The sequence below is a fragment of the Nesoenas mayeri genome (assembly GCF_963082525.1).
Source record: "Nesoenas mayeri genome assembly, chromosome: 1".
NCBI classification, from domain to species: Eukaryota; Metazoa; Chordata; class Aves; order Columbiformes; family Columbidae; genus Nesoenas; species Nesoenas mayeri.
Window position 1 is genome coordinate 152,747,295 of NC_137541.1, and position 20,035 is coordinate 152,767,329.

Below are 20,035 nucleotides of genomic sequence, written 5' to 3' on the forward strand. Positions count from 1 at the left end.
TGCTCATACACACGCTCCCAATCCTACCATCAATTCTGTGGCCAAAAAAGTTACTATTTTTTTTTCTACCACATGAGAAAAGTGCCACGTACAAACAGTGATATTATGATATTATGCCTAATGTTCGTTTTAGTGGTGGTTAAGAAAAATTAATACAGTTTAGTTAGTTTCAGGACTGTAGTCATTATATGAGAGGTCTAAATAGTAAGGTGAATTTGTTCCTAAGTCAAATTAATCAGCTTCTGAGTTGATGAATGCAGACACTTATAGCATATGAGCACGTGAATCCAGACAACTTCACTGGCTTTAACAGCATTTTGTTGATATAACTGGGGGTGGAATGAGACACTTTGAGAAGGATCACAAAGGATTCACATACAATGAGCTATTTGCAAAAGCATGTAATACATAGAATTGTATTTTTGTCTCTCTGACCAGGTTTTCCAGGACAATCAGGTTTCAAGGGTGACAGAGGCTCACCTGGACTTGATGGCCTTCCAGGGGTACCTGTAAGTAATGCCTTGCCAAACGCTATGTGTCCTGTGAGCCATGTGATCAAAAACTATGTAATCATCAGTGTGGTTGTGTAATAGTTCTGTTTAAAAACAGACCAGCACAGTGATTTAAAATTCAGGAACTATGCATAGCAAAATAGACGAGGAAGCAGTGTGGTTGAGCTCTGAGAGAGGGAAAAAGAGCTGTCAGAAATGGGCTATGTTTCTGTGTTTGCCCACCACATACTCAGCAGGACACACACTTCTGGCTGAGCAAGCTAAGCAGTGGAGCTGGGTAAGAAGTAGGATTTTACAGGAAACAGATGTAGGTCTGCCCTGACCTTGTGAATCATTGCAATAACTCTTTGCTGTTGTGTACATATATATTGAGAGAGAGACAGTGCCATCTAGTGTAGTGTAAGCAATCTAACGTGTTGGCATGCAGCATACTTCTGCAGTTTGTCTGAATTTTGGGAAATGTGTGTGAATTTGAGAAATGTATTCTGTAAAACAAAATTAGTTAGCAGAAGAGCTTAGTAGTTTTGAAGAAATAATGGAAGGCTGTGAAAATGGATAGTATTCTGATAATATGATCACTTGTAAATTATGTTAATGCAGCACAACATGACTCTCAGTGAGTAAGGCCAGATATCAGAAGCAGAACAGCTATAAGTATAACACTTATCTAAAATGTCACACAAATTACTCCTAGATTCCCACTGTACTAGCACAACTGCATTTGATCTTGTCAGAGTTCACTTGAGTGTCCCTATGTACACTGTTGTCAAGGCCTACCTTAGCACACTTTCTCCTGTAGTATAACGTGGATTTTGACAATATTCCTAATGTAAGTAGACTGAGTTCGTCAGAGTCTTCCCAGACTTGTTTATCCCCAAGCTGTTTTCTCATTCCAGCTGATCACTTTTGGCAATATAACTTCTCAGTGACATCCATGTGCACCAGTTCTAGCACACACTGGAGTTAGGCAGGCTCACTCTATCACCAGCAGTGAGAGGAACCTTCAGAATTTAAACCATCCCACCTGTATGGATTCCTTACTCAAGGAGTCTATTTCTCTCCCTTGAGTATAGATAAAGCCTAGATCCTTGAGTTTAGCCAATGAAAGTTAGCTAGTCCGTTCTCTATTTCCACCATGAAAAATAAGACAGTAAATTCAGTCCTTGAGTAATACAACAATACCAATGTGTAAGAGCGAGATAAGGACTCAGCAAAACAAGTCGATTCAATGTGAATCGCACTAAGCCATTTATTACAGAAACAAGCCTCCTTATATATGCAACTATATTCTAATCACGTGTCCACGCTCCAAGCATGGATTCGCTAAGTGAGTATCGTGGGCTGTCCATGCACTGGAGTCTCACTGATGATACATCCGATGATTCATGCCACACCAGGACCCCGGTGATTGAGGAACGCCCCTCTTTCTCACAGCAGACTCTGCCCTCAGCTTCTCGAAGCGGCCTTGAGATACCTTTGAGCCAGACTAATTCAGCAACAGATCTTTATCTATCAAAACCCCTCCACACCAATGGGATCCAAGAAAGAAACAGTGGAGAAAAATAAAAGACACCTCATGTGTTTAAGCTTTTTTCATGCCTGGCATTTGTTTTCAGCAGGTGTTTTGCCACACCTATATATTTTCCTTTTATTGCCTCTTAAGTTCTGTTCATGTCTTTCATTAGACAAGGACTGGCTGCTGTTCTGAATACTTTTAAGCTTGTTTTGCTCCACCAAGTTCAGCCAGGTGGTGAGCTGGCATATAGTTTAGCTTGGAAAAACTACACAGAGGCAAGCTCACATTGTTGGGAGCCATGCCAGAGCATCCCAGTCTGATCAAGGGCCCACCAAAGCTAATGGAAAGATTCCCTTTTGCTATGTTCTGGTTCAGGTTTATGCAGAGGGCACACACCAGCCATAAGAAGTGAACATTGCCCGTGAAGTCTGTGCTTTACTACCCTCTGATTCACTTGAAATCAGAGAGACTGTTCCTGTGAGAAAAGTTCATATGAGTCCTAGAAAATATGTAGGGAAAAATTTAAATTTTGGAAATCATATAGGTTTACTATTAGGTAGGTAATCTCTTCCCAGAAGAGCTTACAGAACTCCTTTCTGAGCATGTATGTAGTATTCTGATAGTACCAACTGACTGTGATTGTTAATTGTACAAAATAAATGAACATTAGTGTTGAGGTTTTAGATTGCGGGGTGACAATAAAACCCTGGCAGATGTATTGTTAACCTCCTCTTCTCCCCCCGCTTCCCCCTTCAGCCCCTCTCTCTCCCCCTTCCCACTAAGGAGAGGTGATCTGAAGGAAAAGAAGGACAGAGAGAAGAGAGCTGGAAAAATTAAAAATGTTTTACTAATGCTACTGATAAGAATAGAGAAAATAATACAAAATATACAAAACCAATCTTGAAAGTCTCAGCAACTGCAGAGCCGGCAACCAAAGTCCTGGATTGGACTCTGCAGCCAACCTGAGCTGGATTCAGTCTGTCACTAGGCCTCAGTTCACAGGGATGACTAACAAGGCCCTCTCCTAATGTCAACCATAAGCAGAAGGATAAGAAGAAGGGAAAAAAGGGACAAAATCTTCATGATCTCCCACTTTTATATGAAGTATTCACGTGAATGGAATGTGTCGAGGGTTAAGATTGCGGGGTGACAATAAAACCCTGGCAGATGTATTGTTAACCCCCTCTTCCCCCCCACTTCCCCCTTTTCCCCCTCCCTCTCCCCCCTTCCACTCAGGAGAGGCGATTGGGAGAGAAAAAGAAAGACAGAGAGAAGAGAGTTGAGAAAAATTAAAGATGTTTTACTAATGCTACTAATAAGAATAGAGAAAATAATACAAAATATACAAAACCAATCTTGAAAGTCTCAGCAACTGCAGAGCCAGCACCCAAAGTCCTGGATTAGACTCCACAGCCAGCCAGAGCTGGATTCAGTCTCTCACTAGGCCTCAGTTCGCAGGGACGACTAGCAAGGTCCTCTCCTAATGTCGGCCATAAGCAGAAGAGAAAGGAAAAAGGGACGAGATCCTCGTGATCTCCCATTTTATATGAAGTATTCACGTGAATGGAATGTTATACACAGTTGGTCAGTTGTTCCTCGTCGCCCCTCTCGCGAGATGTCCATCCATGCTTATCAGTAAGTTTGCATTCCATTGCTAGGTTTTACCAAAACATGTATCTGTTTCTCCAGGAAAATGCAGTTAATATGAAGGCTTTAGCTGACAGGCAAAATTCACTGAAAGAGAAACTTGTTTTTAACAAAACCAAGACAGAATGTTATACACAGTTGGTCAGGTTCTTGGTCACCTGTTTCTCATTGCCCTTCTCACGAGATTTGAATCTGTCCTTATCAATAAGTTTGCATTCCATTGCTAAGTTTACCAAAATATGTATCTGGTTCTCCAGGAAAGTGCAGCTAATATGAAGGCTTTAGGTGACAGGCAAAATTCACTAAAAGAGAAACTTGTTTTTAACAAAACCAGGACAGTTAGTAATGAAGGGAAACATATTTGCATCAGCCAAATGTCAGAAATAAACTATCCAAGGAGAAGCTTTCAGCCTTCAATTAGCCTTAGCTCTTGTGCAAACAACATTTGCGTTTTGTATAAGATAATTAATTTAATTTTGTAGACAATCTACATATTCAATATTATAGTTGATGTAAAAGGTTTTGAAAGAAAGAAAATAAAGGGTCGGGCTTATATAAGGAATTTAAACCTGTAAATTTGGCTATGTTTTTGCATACTGGAAGAGTGTTGTTTTCCGGTACTAGTATTATTCTGCTGGTATTGTAAATTATCATGGAAATGTAGATATACTTTTGTTGCATTTGCATCAGGAAAATAGGTTCCACTGTGTCACAGAATTCAGCATTTAAAGGTTGGGGCAGACACTTTAACTCTGAAAATGCGTTTTTAAAAAGCCTCATTTTCCTTGATGCTGATTTTATATAAATAGGTGCAACTGAAATCCAGGGGGTAGTCTACTGAAAATTCAGAGTAGTTTTTTGTTGTCATGATCTGCAGTTCTTGTGTAAGTGGTGTAAGTTTATATGTGCCATCTCAAATTATATACTTGTGATACGCTAAATGACCAAATGGTCAAGATAAGATTTGCATTAATTCCTTATTCACACTGCTGTGTCCTGGAAAATATTCTCATTTGACCTCCTCCATAGAAAACTTAATGTTTTGCTTGATTTGAGTCTGTTCTTTTACTTCTGAAGATTTGTTTCCTTTTGTATCAGTTGAAGGGTTGCTAGGACAACTGATGACATCTGAATTTATGAAATTTCAGGGGCCCCCCGGCACTCCAGGACTTATGGGCAGCCCTGGGGCAAAAGGAGAACCAGGAGATTTTTCTTATGATTCTATCCTGAAAGGTGAAAAGGGAGATCCTGGTTTCCCAGGACAACCAGGTACTCCTGGAAGAGAAGGCAGACCAGGGAAAGATGGATTGCCAGGTCTCCAGGGTCCGAAAGGAGCAGCGGTATTTGTATTTCTTTATCTTTATATGTTGTCCTACTGTGTGTTCATTTATGTTTGCATACTGTCCGATACATTCTGCCTTTCAGATGAGAATTCACATGCTTTTATGCCCTTATGAATGCTTTTGTTCATTGCCCTCATTCATTATTCCACATCTTGTCCTCACCTTGTGTAGTTTATTCTTCCTCAGAGGAAGACTCCAGTTTCCTTGGAACTAGTGAGAAGACTATTTCGGAGTTAGATTTTGACCCTTTCTTTTTACATGTCATGCAGACAAATGATCTGACTTAACTGTACTCAGCATTCAGGACCATAGAGCAAGGTTACTTCCCCCACAAAGTTGTGAGCATGGACAGTAGTTCTGTTCCTTTCTCCCCTTCTCACAGCTTGATAGTGAGAACTGTCATGGATGAGTTACCTGATGTCTGGAGGTGATTGAAGGAATGCGGTTTTCCAAGTAGAGATTGTTAAAACAAGATTCTATTCTGCTCTAGCATACATCTCTTCTCGTGGAAACTAATGCTTCAAAGTTTTCACTGACAGAGTTCAGCTGGTATGGATGTGGAGTTAATGTGGTGCTCACATCTGCTCCCAGAGCCACCACTGGGAACACAGCCTACACGGTCCAGTTAGCTGCATTTTACGCTAGGATTTCCATGGGCTATTCCATGTGGAACCCAGTTCTATTTCCATTGAACTTGGTAATAAAAATTCCACTTTCTCCAGCATTACAGATATCTGTGCTAAATCCAGGTTACAGTATTTTCAAAGAGTGAAGATTATGTGTTCTGTCTTGCCAATGGGACAAGAAGTACACTTATACTTTCCAAAAATTAGGGTACAGCTGGCTTGAAAGGAGAACGTGGTCCCCCTGGCCAACCTGGATTCCCTGGAGTACGTGGTGAAAGAGGTTTTCCTGGCCCTCCTGGGATAGGCACTGCAGGGTTACCTGGTGACAAAGGAGACAGAGGCTTTGCTGGAACCCCAGGTTTACCAGGCCTTCCAGGTAATGCTATAATATGCTTTAGAAAAAAAAATAAAAAGCCCTTTAAGTGGTACAACTTAAGAGGATCACTGGAATTTAAGATTTAAATGAAAAGACTTCCTAATTTAAATAAGTTTTTGCTTTCAGCAGTAAAATTGCAAGTTTTCTTGAAGAGTTTGTTATGCCAAATGGGATGGTTTAGGTTCATCCTAAATGGAGTTCATCCTAGTTTTCTATGAATCTTCCATGAAAAAACTTCATAGTAAGTCAGTTGTAATGGTATGGATAGACTAATATTGCTGGGTGAGATGTTCTTTTGTAATTTCATTGCTTCCTGTACTTAATACATGTTTACATTCACAGGAGCAAAGGGTGAAGCAGGACGAACTGTACCACTCCCTGGACCTCCTGGGGCGGATGGTCTCCCTGGGCCACCTGGTTTCCCTGGACCCCAAGGTACGGTAGCCTGTTAATCTTTATCTGATGATCGTAACGGCGCTGTTCCCCAGAAGCTAGATGTTAACATTTGTTTTGTTTTCACTTGCAAAGGTGACAAAGGGTATCCTGGGCTTCCAGGTAGACCCGGCCTACCTGGAGAAAAAGGTGCTGTTGGGCAGCCAGGTATAGGGTTCCCTGGACCTCCAGGACCCAAAGGTAAGCTGGTGTAACTGAAATATGCATGGAGCCACGGTTGCGTGAGATTTGTGCGGTGCAGCTGAAGAACCTCCCTTGCGGAAGTCCCTGAGCACCACAACCAACACTTCCAATGCGCACTCGCTTTGTGCAGTGATGTGGTGCAGGTACAGACAGTGTCAGAGCTACTGCCAGAATATAAAATGATATAGTAGAACATCGTACAGTACAGCAACCAAGGTTGTTGAGAGATGAGATGACTTTCTGGGAGATGAAGCACCGTGTGTGGTTGGTCAAAAAACATGCTGACATAACATTTTTGGGCCAGAGCTAGCAGCTCTGCTGTGTCCCAGGCAGCTGAGAGTGGTTTTCTTAGAATACCAGCTTACTCAGTACAAGTTTAGTCTTCCCTGCATGGCCATTGTCAAGGTATGAACATAGCTTAGAGGGTGTCTAAATGTTCATATTCTAGTTTTGGATTTTTGGGAGATGTGTTTCACAACGCTGCTATTCATTTAGAACTGGATGGCTGGTCTTTCAGCAACCACCTCAATCGCCAGAATTCTTGTGTGTCTTCATTATTATTTCATTTATTATGCTTCCACACCCCAATGAACTGGGAAGGTCAGAAAGACTTAATAAGGAGAAAGGGTAAATCTTTACCTGTGACCACCTCTAGTTCCTTTGAGACTGGCATGGGATGAACCTGAACAGAAGAGGTCTCTTGCATCCAGAAAGGGATTGCTGTATTCTGTTTGATGCCAGCAAGAAAGGAATGACATATCAAATACGTTTCTTTCAATGGCCCTTCCTTGAATTCATCTCTGCCTAATGATTTTCCTGTGGCTTAGACTAAAAGCTGTATTTCCCACTCCCTAAGACCTTTGCCTGGGAGAGGAACTTCGTCTCAATTTAGTGTGCTGGTGCTGAGTGAGTGCTCTTTAAGTGATTTGCAGAATGTTGTATGTATTCCTACATGCCTTCCCAAGGTGCAGTGCATCGGCCAACTGTGGCATAGAAATCTTCTGTGTGCAACCCACAGTGGGATGTGTAGGACATGTCACACGGCATATACTGAACAAAAGGTGTTGATTCACAGGTGAATTTAGTTGTATAACCCTCAGTCTGATGGCTTGCACATTAAGTTGCCTTTTCTGAAGAAGTCTTTGGGAACCCAGTTTTGCAGACAGGATGTTTCTCAATTACATAAACCCACAAGCTATTCATTCAAGAGGACACACTCAGCATTTGTTTCTTCTGGGTTGTTGTATCTCATGAGAAGCCAAATGCTGCAGGAAGCTCAGCGTTTGAAACTGTGGTGAGGCATCCCTAGAAGCTTGACATAGAAGACTACATAGAGCTTTTTAAACATGTCCCTGTGAGGATGTGAATAATTCAGTTAGAGACTTGAAGAAACAGCAGAGGATGTTTACAGCCAGAGACAGTAATGAATTATGTGAATTTTGTTTTGTTTTACAGGTTTCCAAGGTCAGCCTGGCTCGCCTGGTCTGCCGGGGACTCCAGGAACCCCTGGCCTGGATGGTTTGCCAGGTGTACCAGGTTTACAAGGTCAAAAAGTAGGTGTCAGCTGCTGACATGGTTGTCTGTAACTGCCCATGTTAACAAGAATGTGTGAAAAGATCCTGCTCTTAAAAAAAAAAAAAAGAAAAATGTTGACCAAACTATCCTTCATCTTATGTTTTCCACTATGCACACAAAGGAACAGAGTAATGGGTGAAGGTTTAACATGAATGCAAAAGAGCTTACAGCTCTCCCCTGAAGTCAATATAGTGCTCTGTGTGATTCAAATAGAATCAGTGAATTAATTCTTGGTTTTGATGTGTTGATCAGTTGTGTTTCTTTGGCTAGGGTGAACCTGGTGTGGGTCTCCCTGGCCCAAAGGGGTTGCCAGGCCCCCCAGGCCCAGCTGGCATCCCTGGAGAAAAGGGGAGTCCAGGACTGCCTGGCTTACGTGGCGAGCAAGGCTTCCCGGGCATACCTGGGCAGCAAGGATTCAGAGGTAACGTTACCAGAAAAATACAGCTCTATATTTCTATTTCTTTTTTTTAAAGTCCCTCCCCCATCGACGGAATAAAAAGCATATTCACCACTGTGATATCCTACCGATATCTCAGGGTGTTGCCTTTTTTCCTTCCCCTTGTTTTCTCCTGCCAACCAGCGACAGCAAATGCTGGCAGTGAGGAGCAGCCCTTTCTCTGAGCCCAGGCAGGAGGTTTTAGAGGCTGAAACAAGGTCTTGTTGGCCAAGCACTCCCAAAGCACCTTGTCTAGCATCTTCAGCAAACAAGATCTCAAACAGCATGGAAGGAAGCTCAGTCTGTGTCTCTGTCTCCCCGCAGGTGACCCTGGTCTCCCAGGACTGCAGGGCTTGCAGGGCCCCCCAGGCGCACCAGGGCTGGGCCCCCAGGGATCACCAGGACCTACCGGGCAGCCAGGACCTCAGGGACCGCCAGGTGAGAGGAATAGACACCCATGACAGCGCTTAGGAGCGGGATTTTGGTATAAATGACATTGTTAAAAGCATTGCTCATGAGGTGCTTCACAATGTGAGGTCAGTGAGGGTGCATGGAGTCGGGGGGGGCATGTTTGGTGGGTTCCTCCATCTGCTCCAAAATGCAGGTGAGGCCTCCTGAGAAAAACCTGCCATTTTGTTCAGTCTCCGCACGTCATCAGTGTGTAACATACACAGGATCAAAGCTTCACTTAGAAAATTAGGATTATTTCTGCTGTCTGGCTTTGAGTCTTCGTTCTTCCTGCCATGTAATTTCTGAACCGCAGTTGGATGTTATCGGGTATTCTTCTTAATGGTGTTCCCCAGGCTACATTAAGGACTAATTCTGTATCTCTTGTTTTTCCTAGGATTTCCTGGAATAAAAGGAGAAAGGGGCTTCCCTGGTATCCCAGGTCTAGATATGCCAGGACCAAAAGGGGATAAAGGTAGCCAGGGCCAGCCTGGAGTACCAGGGTCTGTGGGGTTACCTGGCCTGCCGGGTCCACAGGGGGACGTTGGACTGAAAGGATCGGCAGGTAAACAGCTTTTCCCTCAGAAACCAGCACCTTTGACAACTGTTTTATTAAGTTGTGGTAGCGTGATCTTTCACTGGGTCAGGAGCTGAACTGTCAAAGAGCCCAGGCTTGCGGCAACACGGGCTGATGTCAGTAAAGCCGCTCTGTGCACGTATAACTGAACTGCTGCTCAAGTCCTTTGGTGGATCAAATCCAGCAGCTTGCAGGAAACAGCCTTCAGCCTATAATAATGAAAGGGGGTTATTCTGTGAAGTTTCAGTGACAGAATGTGGTTTTAGTAATGCCTTTATCAATCACAGCATTATTTACTGTAATAGGAAGTTTTAAGAATCTGTCAAAAACCCACTATAAACTGTGTTTTATTCTGGTTTTCATAACACTCTTTTTACTGTTGTTTTCTCTGTCAGGCTATTTTAGATTAATCATCTTCTTTATCCCATTTTTCCTTAAGTAGTGCGATTCCTAATATGATAGGGAGTAAATAATTCTGTTTCTTGTTCTGCTTGCTGTATTTCTGTTATTTACTCTTTCACTTTGGTTTCAGGAGCCAAAGGAGAAATGGGAGTTATGGGAACTCCTGGGTTGCCAGGAACTCCTGGACCAGTTGGAGATCGAGGGTTGCCTGGTGAAAAAGGTAAGAAAGATTTTTCTCAAAATCAAAATTGTAAAATCCACCTTTTTTCCTGACAGAAGACAAGTCTGGAAATGACCAAATATGAGGAGTATGCTTGACCTAAGGAGTGTTTTGTATCAAATAACTTCCCTGTAAGTTAGAAATAGTGAAATTTGGAAAGCCATATCCTAGAAACAGTCATGTATTTGGGTACTGAGCCAGGATTTTTGATCTGTTCTTCAACAATGTAAAGGGTTTACTGGGTGTGAAATGCTATAGGTATTACTCCAAGAAAAATACTGTGTTTGAAATTGTAAAAAGCCAGCAGAAATGTTTTAATTAAATCCTTCAAATAATGCCCTGTATTACTGCCAAACTCTTATCCCTGTTGTTTTGAGAGACTAAAATTAATGGCTGTGAAGTTGGAAAAATATGTCAGCTTTTTTGACAGAGCTATTGTGAAGTCATGGTAAAAATCTTCATATGAGATAAATGAGATGTTCCAGAGCATGGTATTCGGTGCTCAAAGTTTGGATAAATAGCTAATTTCATTTGTTGTTGTCTACTAAATATTTTTACGAAGTTTTATGTGACACTGTAGTATTCTGTGCTATTCCTTTATAGGTAGCCAAGGTTTCAAAGGTGTAGTTGGACCACAAGGTGATCCTGGTGTCAAAGGAGATAAAGGTGAAGCCGGTCTCCCAGGAAAACCTGGAACGATGGACAACATGGACATGGTTAGTCTCAAAGGCCAAAAGGGAGATCAAGGAGAAAAAGGTAACTTTAGTCTCTACCTGTGAACAAGTGTAATTAACACTCCTTTGCTGTTAAGCAGCAATACCTTGAGGCCAGTTGTATCTTAGTTTTAGACAAGTTTTTAAAATAAGATGAAATAATTTCACACAGCAAATGTAGATATTTTTCCAGTAACTTTCAACTCCATAGAAACAAAGATTAACCACAGGGAGAAAGGGTTTTGTTTGGATGGAAGAAGTTCAGTTTGTCCTTATAAAAATCCATTTTTCCTCTTTTATCAGAAGACTGTCTCAAAATAAAAAAAAATAATTCAAAAGTAGTAACTAGAGCTTGCCAGAAGATAAAAACTGTGTTTCATGTAAAACATAAAGTGGAAACACTGTTGAGGCCATGAAGGCCAACTGATACTGTAAGAGAAAAAGGGCCTTTTTTGGCACATGTTTCTTTGTGACCTGAAGAATTTTCAGGAATGACACATGTGTATGCCACTGATAACCAAAAGATCAATTTATGTCAGTTTAGAAACATCTGCAAACATGCAGGATAAAGGCAATCAACTTTCTATTTAGAAGCTTAATGGTGGTAGAGATATTTGATTTTTTAGACAATACATTATTGGATTTTTATTTTTAGTGCTACATGAAAATTTAGTTAGGATCATTCTCTCTTCTGTTTTTCTTTTAAAAAATAGTGTATATTTTATGTATTTTAATTCCTTGTCCTTTTTTAATTACGATTTACTTTTTATTTTAAATTTCTATGAGAGTTTTTAGATAAATTATAACTGTTTTAGTTAAAATAGAAGTGTAGAGTTTAGAAAGGAGCTACTGCGATCATGTGGTCTTCCATTTCATTCAGCCGTATCCTTCAGCCTTTTATTGTAAATCATCTTTTCTGAAATAATTATAATTCTTGTTACCCTTTCTGACTTCTCCCCTATTTGGTTGCATCCTTGTTAGAGTGCACTTTGCTGAAACAAGTGAAGTGTTTCAACTCAGGCCCTGCAAGAATGAAATTTCCCTTTCCTGAAACAGCAGCCAACTCTATGATTACCTATAATCCTTGGTCCTTTACTTCTGGACTGCTTTTGAATTTCATGATAGCTTTCAACCTTTACTCTTCAAAGTCCTTCTGCAGTCTAATCCTGTCCTCTTTTCACATCCTTCCAGTTTAGTGTCATCTGTACATTTCATCAGCATATTCTCCGTTGGGCTCAGGACAGAGCACTTGAGACTCCTTTCCAGTTTGGCAGTGAATCACCAATAACTATACTAAGTTATATTTGAACTGTGGGAAGAGGGGAGTTCCCAATCTTATCTCCACATCCTGACTACTTGTCAGAATGACATGTGGGCTCATGTGTCTTGGTTTGTCTCACAGAAAGCTGGGCCTGTGGATAGGCCGTGGCTCCCGGCTTAGAGATCCAGGGACTGCGAGGCAGGGCAAGATAAAAAGTGAAGTGCATCTTGTATTTGATGAGGCTCCCAGCCTATAAAGATTTCATCTAGATTAATTTTTCCTCATTTGTTTCTGATCTTAATGTAAATGATGGTATTAAAAGGCTTAAAACAAATCCACATAGGTTGTTTTTCACCACTTTCCTATCTACTATTGGCCTGTGGGTTGACTGATGGATTGTTTCCTTTCCAGAAATCCAAGTAGCCACACTGGTTACATGCATATAAAGAAGCCTTTGCTGAGAAATTCAAATGGTTAATTTCTTTGATTTCTGACTCTATCTGCTATCTAGCACTTAAAATACACTCTTGCAAACTTGTGTGCTCTACCCTTTCCTGGCTCCTCACAGTCTACTCATTGGCCAGGCTCACACAATCTGGAAAGGCAGGTTCCAAACAAACTACAGCCTGCCAGTTTTGCCCATCTCATCCTCTTCAACCCAAAGATAGTTAGTACCAGCAGAGAAAAATAAGCTTCTGAAATACACACTGTGTGGGAAAGACACAGTATTTTTATGGAAGATTGTCAGTGGCGTTGAATGAAAAAAAATGGTTTTGGACACTTTTATGCATATTTGAAGATAATAATAATAATAATAATAATAATAATAATAATAAGCCATTGCTTTGGAGGGTTAAAGAGGCACATGTATTTTGCTGTATACAGCCCATTTTGTAACAGCAGAAGCTTAATCTTTTAACTTAAACCCCCATTGCAGTGGTTGCCTTAAGGTGTTTGCTTGTGTGTGTTTGGTGTGAAGTTTTAGCTACACCAGCTCCCCATTGCTGCAGCAGCCGGGGACCCCACATGGCCTATGGGTGTCTGGGCGCGTGTGATTTAATGTGTGTGTGCACGAGTGCCTGATGGGGAATGCAGAATAAAGCTGCTACTCTTGCGTAAGCCAAATGCTCAGGTTAAAACAGCTGATGAGTGTTGCTGTAGGTTTTTCTTCTACAAAATCTCTGTTCCTGTTGTGGAAGAAGATCCAGCTAACACTAGCAAGGGATGGAAAAGCATCCAGGTGCCGTGAAAGCACCACCAACAATGACGGGGTGGAAAAGGATCCAGCTAAAACCAGCAAGCCATTCAGAAGGAAGGCAGTCACAGGAATGGAAACACTAATGAACTGTGACTGATGCTGGGACTCATTAATTACCTTGGGCAATTGTTGATTGTTGCAATTACTTCAATTCTATTGTATATTGTTATTAATAACTATTTGGCAGGGGTAATTCAACATATGAGATATGGCGATCCACAGTGGACATTAAGGCTCACTGGCAGGAATGTCCCCTTTTACTTTGGAGGCAAGAGGTGGCTGTCACACCACTCTAGAGTTATAGACTTGACCATGACTGTAGTCACAGGGTGGGATTGTGGCAGAACGCAACCCCCCCTTGCCTCTCTCCCCCTCTTCTGCCCCCACTCTCCCCCTCCCTCCTTCAGTATGGAGGAGTGGGCACATCCCCCTCTCTCCTGGCTGCCGTGGGCCTAACAGCTTCTTTGTCTGGCCCCAGAGCACCCATGCCAGAGTCGTTAGTGGCAAAAGCCGCTGGGCGCCCACACCCAGGGTGGGGGATGTTTTTGGGGGGCTTCTGGGAATAGGAGGAATGACTGCAGTCAGGTCAAGCTCTTAAAAACGGGACTCTCGTCGAAAACTTCCCTTTGGCTGGAGTTTTCTCGGAGAACGAGCTTAGCCACTGCCGCCAGGAGCCACGGCCCCCCCCCAGCTCCCCGGAACGGAGTCTCCGCTTGCCTCGCCGCCACGACCGTGAGTAAAACTTCTCGCAGGATTGCGAGTATATTTATACTTTCTGTGCACGTTTGCACATGTACTTTAAATTATTTCCTCGCACAATTGCGAGTGTATTACAAATATACCCTCGCGGAATCGCGAGTGTACACTTTCTGTACTCATTACAAGTACGCGTATCTCTTTAAAATAATTCCGCGATAGGCTTGGGCAAGCGTGTGCTTCTCCGGGACTCAGGGGCGACTCTGGCATTGTTTTGAGTGAAGCCACGTGCATGCACTCTGTGGACCACCTGCTGTAGTGGTTGCCGCCCCTAAATAAGTTTCCTCAGCTGATATTCGAACCTGTATTTAAGTCAATTTTGGAATATTAAAACCTTGTTCTCACCGGTTTAATAAAGGTTGCTTTGGACCCTGTTGTCCCTTAAATTAACCTCGGGGTAATATTCCGTGATAATTTGGCGTAGTCGTGCACAATATCAGAGATGGAGGTACTTTTTAGAGGGTTGAGTAACATTTCTGCAGAAACCTGGCATTTTGCGTCGTGGTTTTTCATTATGTGGTGCACGATGTGCTTCAGTTTGTGTGTTTGCTTAAAGATAGCACAGGATCTGTGTAAACTTAAGCACCGAATGGAGGAAAACTTCTCGCAGCAAAGGGAAAAGTTTGACTCCTTAAAGCAGGACTTTTTGTGGCAAACCAAACAATTTGATTCTTTAAAGCAAAACCTTTCGCAGCAAAGCGAAAAGTTTGACTCCTTAAAGCAGGACTTTTTGTGGCAAACCAAACAATTTGATTCTTTAAAGCAAAACCCTTCGCAGCAAAGCGAAAAGTTTGACTCCTTAAAGCAGGACTTTTTGTGGCAAACCAAACAATTTGATTCTTTAAAGCAAAACCTTTCGCAGCAAAGCGAAAAGTTTGACTCCTTAAAGCAGGACTTTTTGCAGCAGAGCGAACAGTTTGACCTTTTAAAACAGGACCTTTCGCAGCAAGGCGAAGAGTTTGACTTTTTAAAGCAAAACCTCTCGTGGCAGAGCGAACAGTTTGACGGTCTAATACAGGACTTTTCGCGACAAAGCATACGATCGGATTATTTAGAACAGAGATTTGGCTTGTTAGAACAGAAACTTGTTTTTTTGGAACAAAAACTTGAGTTTTTTTAATTAATATGAGAGCTTCCTCTAGCGTCCTCCCAGTTCAGGCGTGCTCCTCGACCCCCCCCGCTTCTCGACAGAGATACTGACTCTGAAAACAGCGCTGATGAAGGGGGAGTAGAGACTAAGAACGTGCGTCCTCTTATTAGAACTGAAACACATACGGATGGACGAGGCAGAAAACCATGCATGGCCACCCATAGCACGCCATATTCAGGACTGGAGCTAGAGGATTTACAAACTAGATTCTCACGGAAGCCGGGCGAGACAGAGACTGAATATCTTTGGCGCGTTTCACTTACTGGGGGTGATAGAATATTATTGAGTAAGGACGAGGCCACAGGTTTCTGGGGCCCAGGGGTATTTTTAAGTGATGGTCCAGACGGTGATCAGTCCATTACATCTCGTGTAGCTTACTGGGCTGGTGGTATAGATCCCAGGGAACGTGGGGAGCCAGTGGCAATTGTTATAAAAGGTTTATCGGACCTTGCCGAGGGAGTTCAAAAGGCAGCTTGTATACAAGCTGTCTCATATTAAGAGACTAATAGAGGATTTTGACCAGCAGCAAGCAGAATCATGGCACTAGTCTTTGCTTCGGCCTGGACATGTGCCTTTGCATTACGGAAGTTTCAGTATTAGCAGCCTTAACTACTTTTGTTGTTGATATTGCTTTTATGCATATTTGAAGATAATAATAATAATAATAATAATAATAAGCCATTGCTTTGGAGGGTTAAAGAGGCACGTGTATTTTGCTGTATACAGCCCATTTTGTTACAGCAGAAGCTTAATCTTTTAACTTAAACCCCCATTGCAGTGGTTGCCTTAAGGTGTTTGCTTGTGTGTGTTTGGTGTGAAGTTTTAGCTACACCAGCTCCCCATTGCTGCAGCAGCCGGGGACCCCACATGGCCTATGGGTGTCTGGGCGCGTGTGATTTAATGTGTGTGTGCACGAGTGCCTGATGGGGAATGCAGAATAAAGCTGCTACTCTTGCGTAAGCCAAATGCTCAGGTTAAAACAGCTGATGAGTGTTGCTGTAGGTTTTTCTTCTACAAAATCTCTGTTCCTGTTGTGGAAGAAGATCCAGCTAACACTAGCAAGGGATGGAAAAGCATCCAGGTGCCGTGAAAGCACCACCAACAATGACGGGGTGGAAAAGGATCCAGCTAAAACCAGCAAGCCATTCAGAAGGAAGGCAGTCACAGGAATGGAAACACTAATGAACTGTGACTGATGCTGGGACTCATTAATTACCTTGGGCAATTGTTGATTGTTGCAATTACTTCAATTCTATTGTATATTGTTATTAATAACTATTTGGCAGGGGTAATTCAACATATGAGATATGGCGATCCACAGTGGACATTAAGGCTCACTGGCAGGAATGTCCCCTTTTACTTTGGAGGCAAGAGGTGGCTGTCACACCACTCTAGAGTTATAGACTTGACCATGACTGTAGTCACAGGGTGGGATTGTGGCAGAACGCAACCCCCCCTTGCCTCTCTCCCCCTCTTCTGCCCCCACTCTCCCCCTCCCTCCTTCAGTATGGAGGAGTGGGCACATCCCCCTCTCTCCTGGCTGCCGTGGGCCTAACAGCTTCTTTGTCTGGCCCCAGAGCACCCATGCCAGAGTCGTTAGTGGCAAAAGCCGCTGGGCGCCCACACCCAGGGTGGGGGATGTTTTTGGGGGGCTTCTGGGAATAGGAGGAATGACTGCAGTCAGGTCAAGCTCTTAAAAACGGGACTCTCGTCGAAAACTTCCCTTTGGCTGGAGTTTTCTCGGAGAACGAGCTTAGCCACTGCCGCCAGGAGCCACGGCCCCCCCCCAGCTCCCCGGAACGGAGTCTCCGCTTGCCTCGCCGCCACGACCGTGAGTAAAACTTCTCGCAGGATTGCGAGTATATTTATACTTTCTGTGCACGTTTGCACATGTACTTTAAATTATTTCCTCGCACAATTGCGAGTGTATTACAAATTTAACCTCGCGGAATCGCGAGTGTACACTTTCCGTACTCATTACAAGTACGCGTATCTCTTTAAAATAATTCCGCGACAGGCTTCGGCAAGTGTGTGCTTCTCCGGGACTCAGGGGCGACTCTGGCATTGTTTTGAGTGAAGCCACGTGCATGCACTCTGTGGACCGCCTACTGTAGTGGTTGCCACCCCTAAGTAAGTTTCCTCAACTGATATTCGAACCTGTATTTAAGTCAATTTTGGAATATTAGAACCCTGTTCTCACCGGTTTAATAAAGGTTGCTTTGGACCCTGTTGTCCCTTAAATTAACCTCGGGGTAATATTCCGTGACAGACACCTTGGGATGTTTTTAATAAAATCTGCTTACTTAAAAATATTCAGAAAGCTGTCTTCAGTAACCTATTGTCCTGCATGCATATGCAAAACTAATGGAAAGGGTTATGTCCAAAAAGCTTAGACCTTAAGGCTGGAGAAGAGGCACACCACAGAAGAAGACATGGAGCCTTATGGAATGATGAGGATGCTTTAACATCAGATAGGACTGGGGAGACTGCAAATTTCTGGTTGTGAACAAATCAATCATTTCTGTTAACACCTGATGTTGTTTGGCACTTCTGAAGTAACTCATATATCTAACGCAAACACATGTTCACTTGCAATGTCTTATAAAGATATAACTTGCCTTGTAATTTGCACAGACATCTGTAAAATTGTAATAGTTTGCAGCCTTTCCTCAGCGCTGGTTTACTAACTGGACAGTTGTGTTTTACTCAAGTGTCACTCTACTGTACAACATATGAAGCTTGATTTCAGCCATTTCCTTGTTCAGCAGAGAAGCAACAGTGATCAAAAATTAACTAGAAGGGTTATTATATGGCATTACAGTAAAATTTTTATAAAACTAATCTCATTGTGTTTGTTTTCTTTGTATCCAGGGGACCATGGAGCAACAGGAGAAAAAGGGTTACAAGGGGAATATGGAGACCCAGGAATTCCAGGAAAGGATGGTGAACCTGGTACTCCAGGACATCCAGGTATGTCTGAAGGTAGCAACAGAGACTGTTCACATGCTGTTTGAAAACACATTAACTAATGGGATTCTTAATTTCTCTGCTGTCTGTAGGACCAAAAGGTGATCAGGGCCCCCCAGGGTACCCAGGGGATCCAGGACTTCCAGGACAAAAAGGATCAGTTGGTGAAATGGGTTTGCCAGGTACTGATTGCTGGGAATGTCTTATTATTGTTTTCTTCAAGTTATTATAGAACATTATGAGAGACCTGTATGGAATATTTGTTGGTGTAGATCTACTAAATGGTTGTACTATTTGCAATGTTTGAACTTCAGGCTTTTGGGACATCCTATTGTGATCCTATTCAGGCTTTCTGAATCCTATTGTGATATACAAATAGTGGGATGATTTCCTAAGTTTCTACATGCAGTTTCTTTAACTGGATGTGTAGGATTAGTGTATTTGTTGCAGGCAGGGCAGTTGTTCAAGCGATACTTGTTAGTCTGTCTGTGTCTCTGCTAGTATGTGAGCTGCATTAAGCTTCTTGTGCATTTTGCCCCTTCTAAAATATTTGGTGAGTTGCTATGTACTGCATGTTAATTACAAACTGTAGTGGATGGAAGTGCTGTTGCCAAGGGGATTGTTAAAGAACAGAATGGAGAAGAACTTGTATCTCAACATGGAAACTTTGTTGCCACTCAGATGGCCTTGTGTCTGGAGTATTACAGAAATCAAAGGTGAAAGACCGAAATGGTAAAGGGGGTCAGGAGAGTTTGTTACAGCAGAGTCTCCTTGTCACTGTCCTCCTGTTAGAAATTATTCAAATCCACATAAAATTTTATTCAATTCATATTTTTAGCAAGAGCTCTGTTTAGTCTGAATCTAAGATTATGACCTTCTTTTCGGAGGAGAGCCTGTCTTCACATAAAAAGTCCCATTTAGAGAGGGAATTTCAAAAGTTAATTTGCCAGCTGGTTTAGTGAGTTACATTGCTTTTCTAGCTCTGAATAGCTAAGGCAACACTGAAAAGTCATTGTCAACACTGCTAGGGTGCCACTAGTTCTGATACACCCATTTTTTCCTCTTTTCTTTACTAGGAACACCCGGAGAAAAGGGTCTCCCAGGAGTGCCAGGTTCACCAGGCACACCAGGGTTCCCTGGGCAAAAAGGTGAAAAAGGAGACAAAGGAGCACCAGGTTTTCCTGGAATTGGCTTTCCAGGGTCTCCTGGTGAGAAGGTATTTACACCCCTAAAGATTTAATTTTCTGTCTCTACCAAGTACCTCATTTGAAAAGATGCTGTTGACCTTTAAGCTATTTTGTTGTATTTTCTGTTATGCTCATTTAAATACCTGATGAGAAGCTTGAAAGATGCGCATATGCACAGGTTTAGTTGCATTCTGTTTGATGGGACCATTGTCTCCAGGGTTCTTATTTATTCTGTCTCTTCAGAATAGGCTAATTTACAGTGCAAGAAATATGGGGGAGGAGAAGAATAAAAATACCATGTAAATAAAGTGAAAATGGTTTCTTACAAACAGAGCAAATTATCACACTGAAATAGTGTTTCTGTACTTTTGCAAAGATACCGGGAATCTGGAAAAACACTATGAAACGCTCAGATATTACTGAAAAGAGA

At 42.3% G+C, this 20,035-nt stretch overlaps 1 protein-coding gene across 1 annotated transcript in view; it reads left to right on the forward strand.

Moving 5' to 3' along the window:
* Positions 1-20,035, forward strand: part of COL4A1 (collagen type IV alpha 1 chain) — a gene marked incomplete at both ends in the record, with an annotated part of 132,487 nt that overhangs the window by 91,345 nt on the left and 21,107 nt on the right. Inside the window, 14 exons of the mRNA XM_080363190.1 lie at positions 439-509; positions 4,824-5,015; positions 5,852-6,020; positions 6,363-6,455; positions 6,549-6,653; positions 8,112-8,209; positions 8,502-8,652; positions 8,992-9,105; positions 9,512-9,679; positions 10,224-10,313; positions 10,917-11,069; positions 18,323-18,421; positions 18,511-18,600; positions 19,495-19,634. Of these exons, the coding sequence (XP_080219316.1) occupies positions 439-509; positions 4,824-5,015; positions 5,852-6,020; positions 6,363-6,455; positions 6,549-6,653; positions 8,112-8,209; positions 8,502-8,652; positions 8,992-9,105; positions 9,512-9,679; positions 10,224-10,313; positions 10,917-11,069; positions 18,323-18,421; positions 18,511-18,600; positions 19,495-19,634 (1,733 nt within the window). The remainder of the gene's footprint in view (positions 1-438; positions 510-4,823; positions 5,016-5,851; positions 6,021-6,362; positions 6,456-6,548; positions 6,654-8,111; positions 8,210-8,501; positions 8,653-8,991; positions 9,106-9,511; positions 9,680-10,223; positions 10,314-10,916; positions 11,070-18,322; positions 18,422-18,510; positions 18,601-19,494; positions 19,635-20,035) is intronic.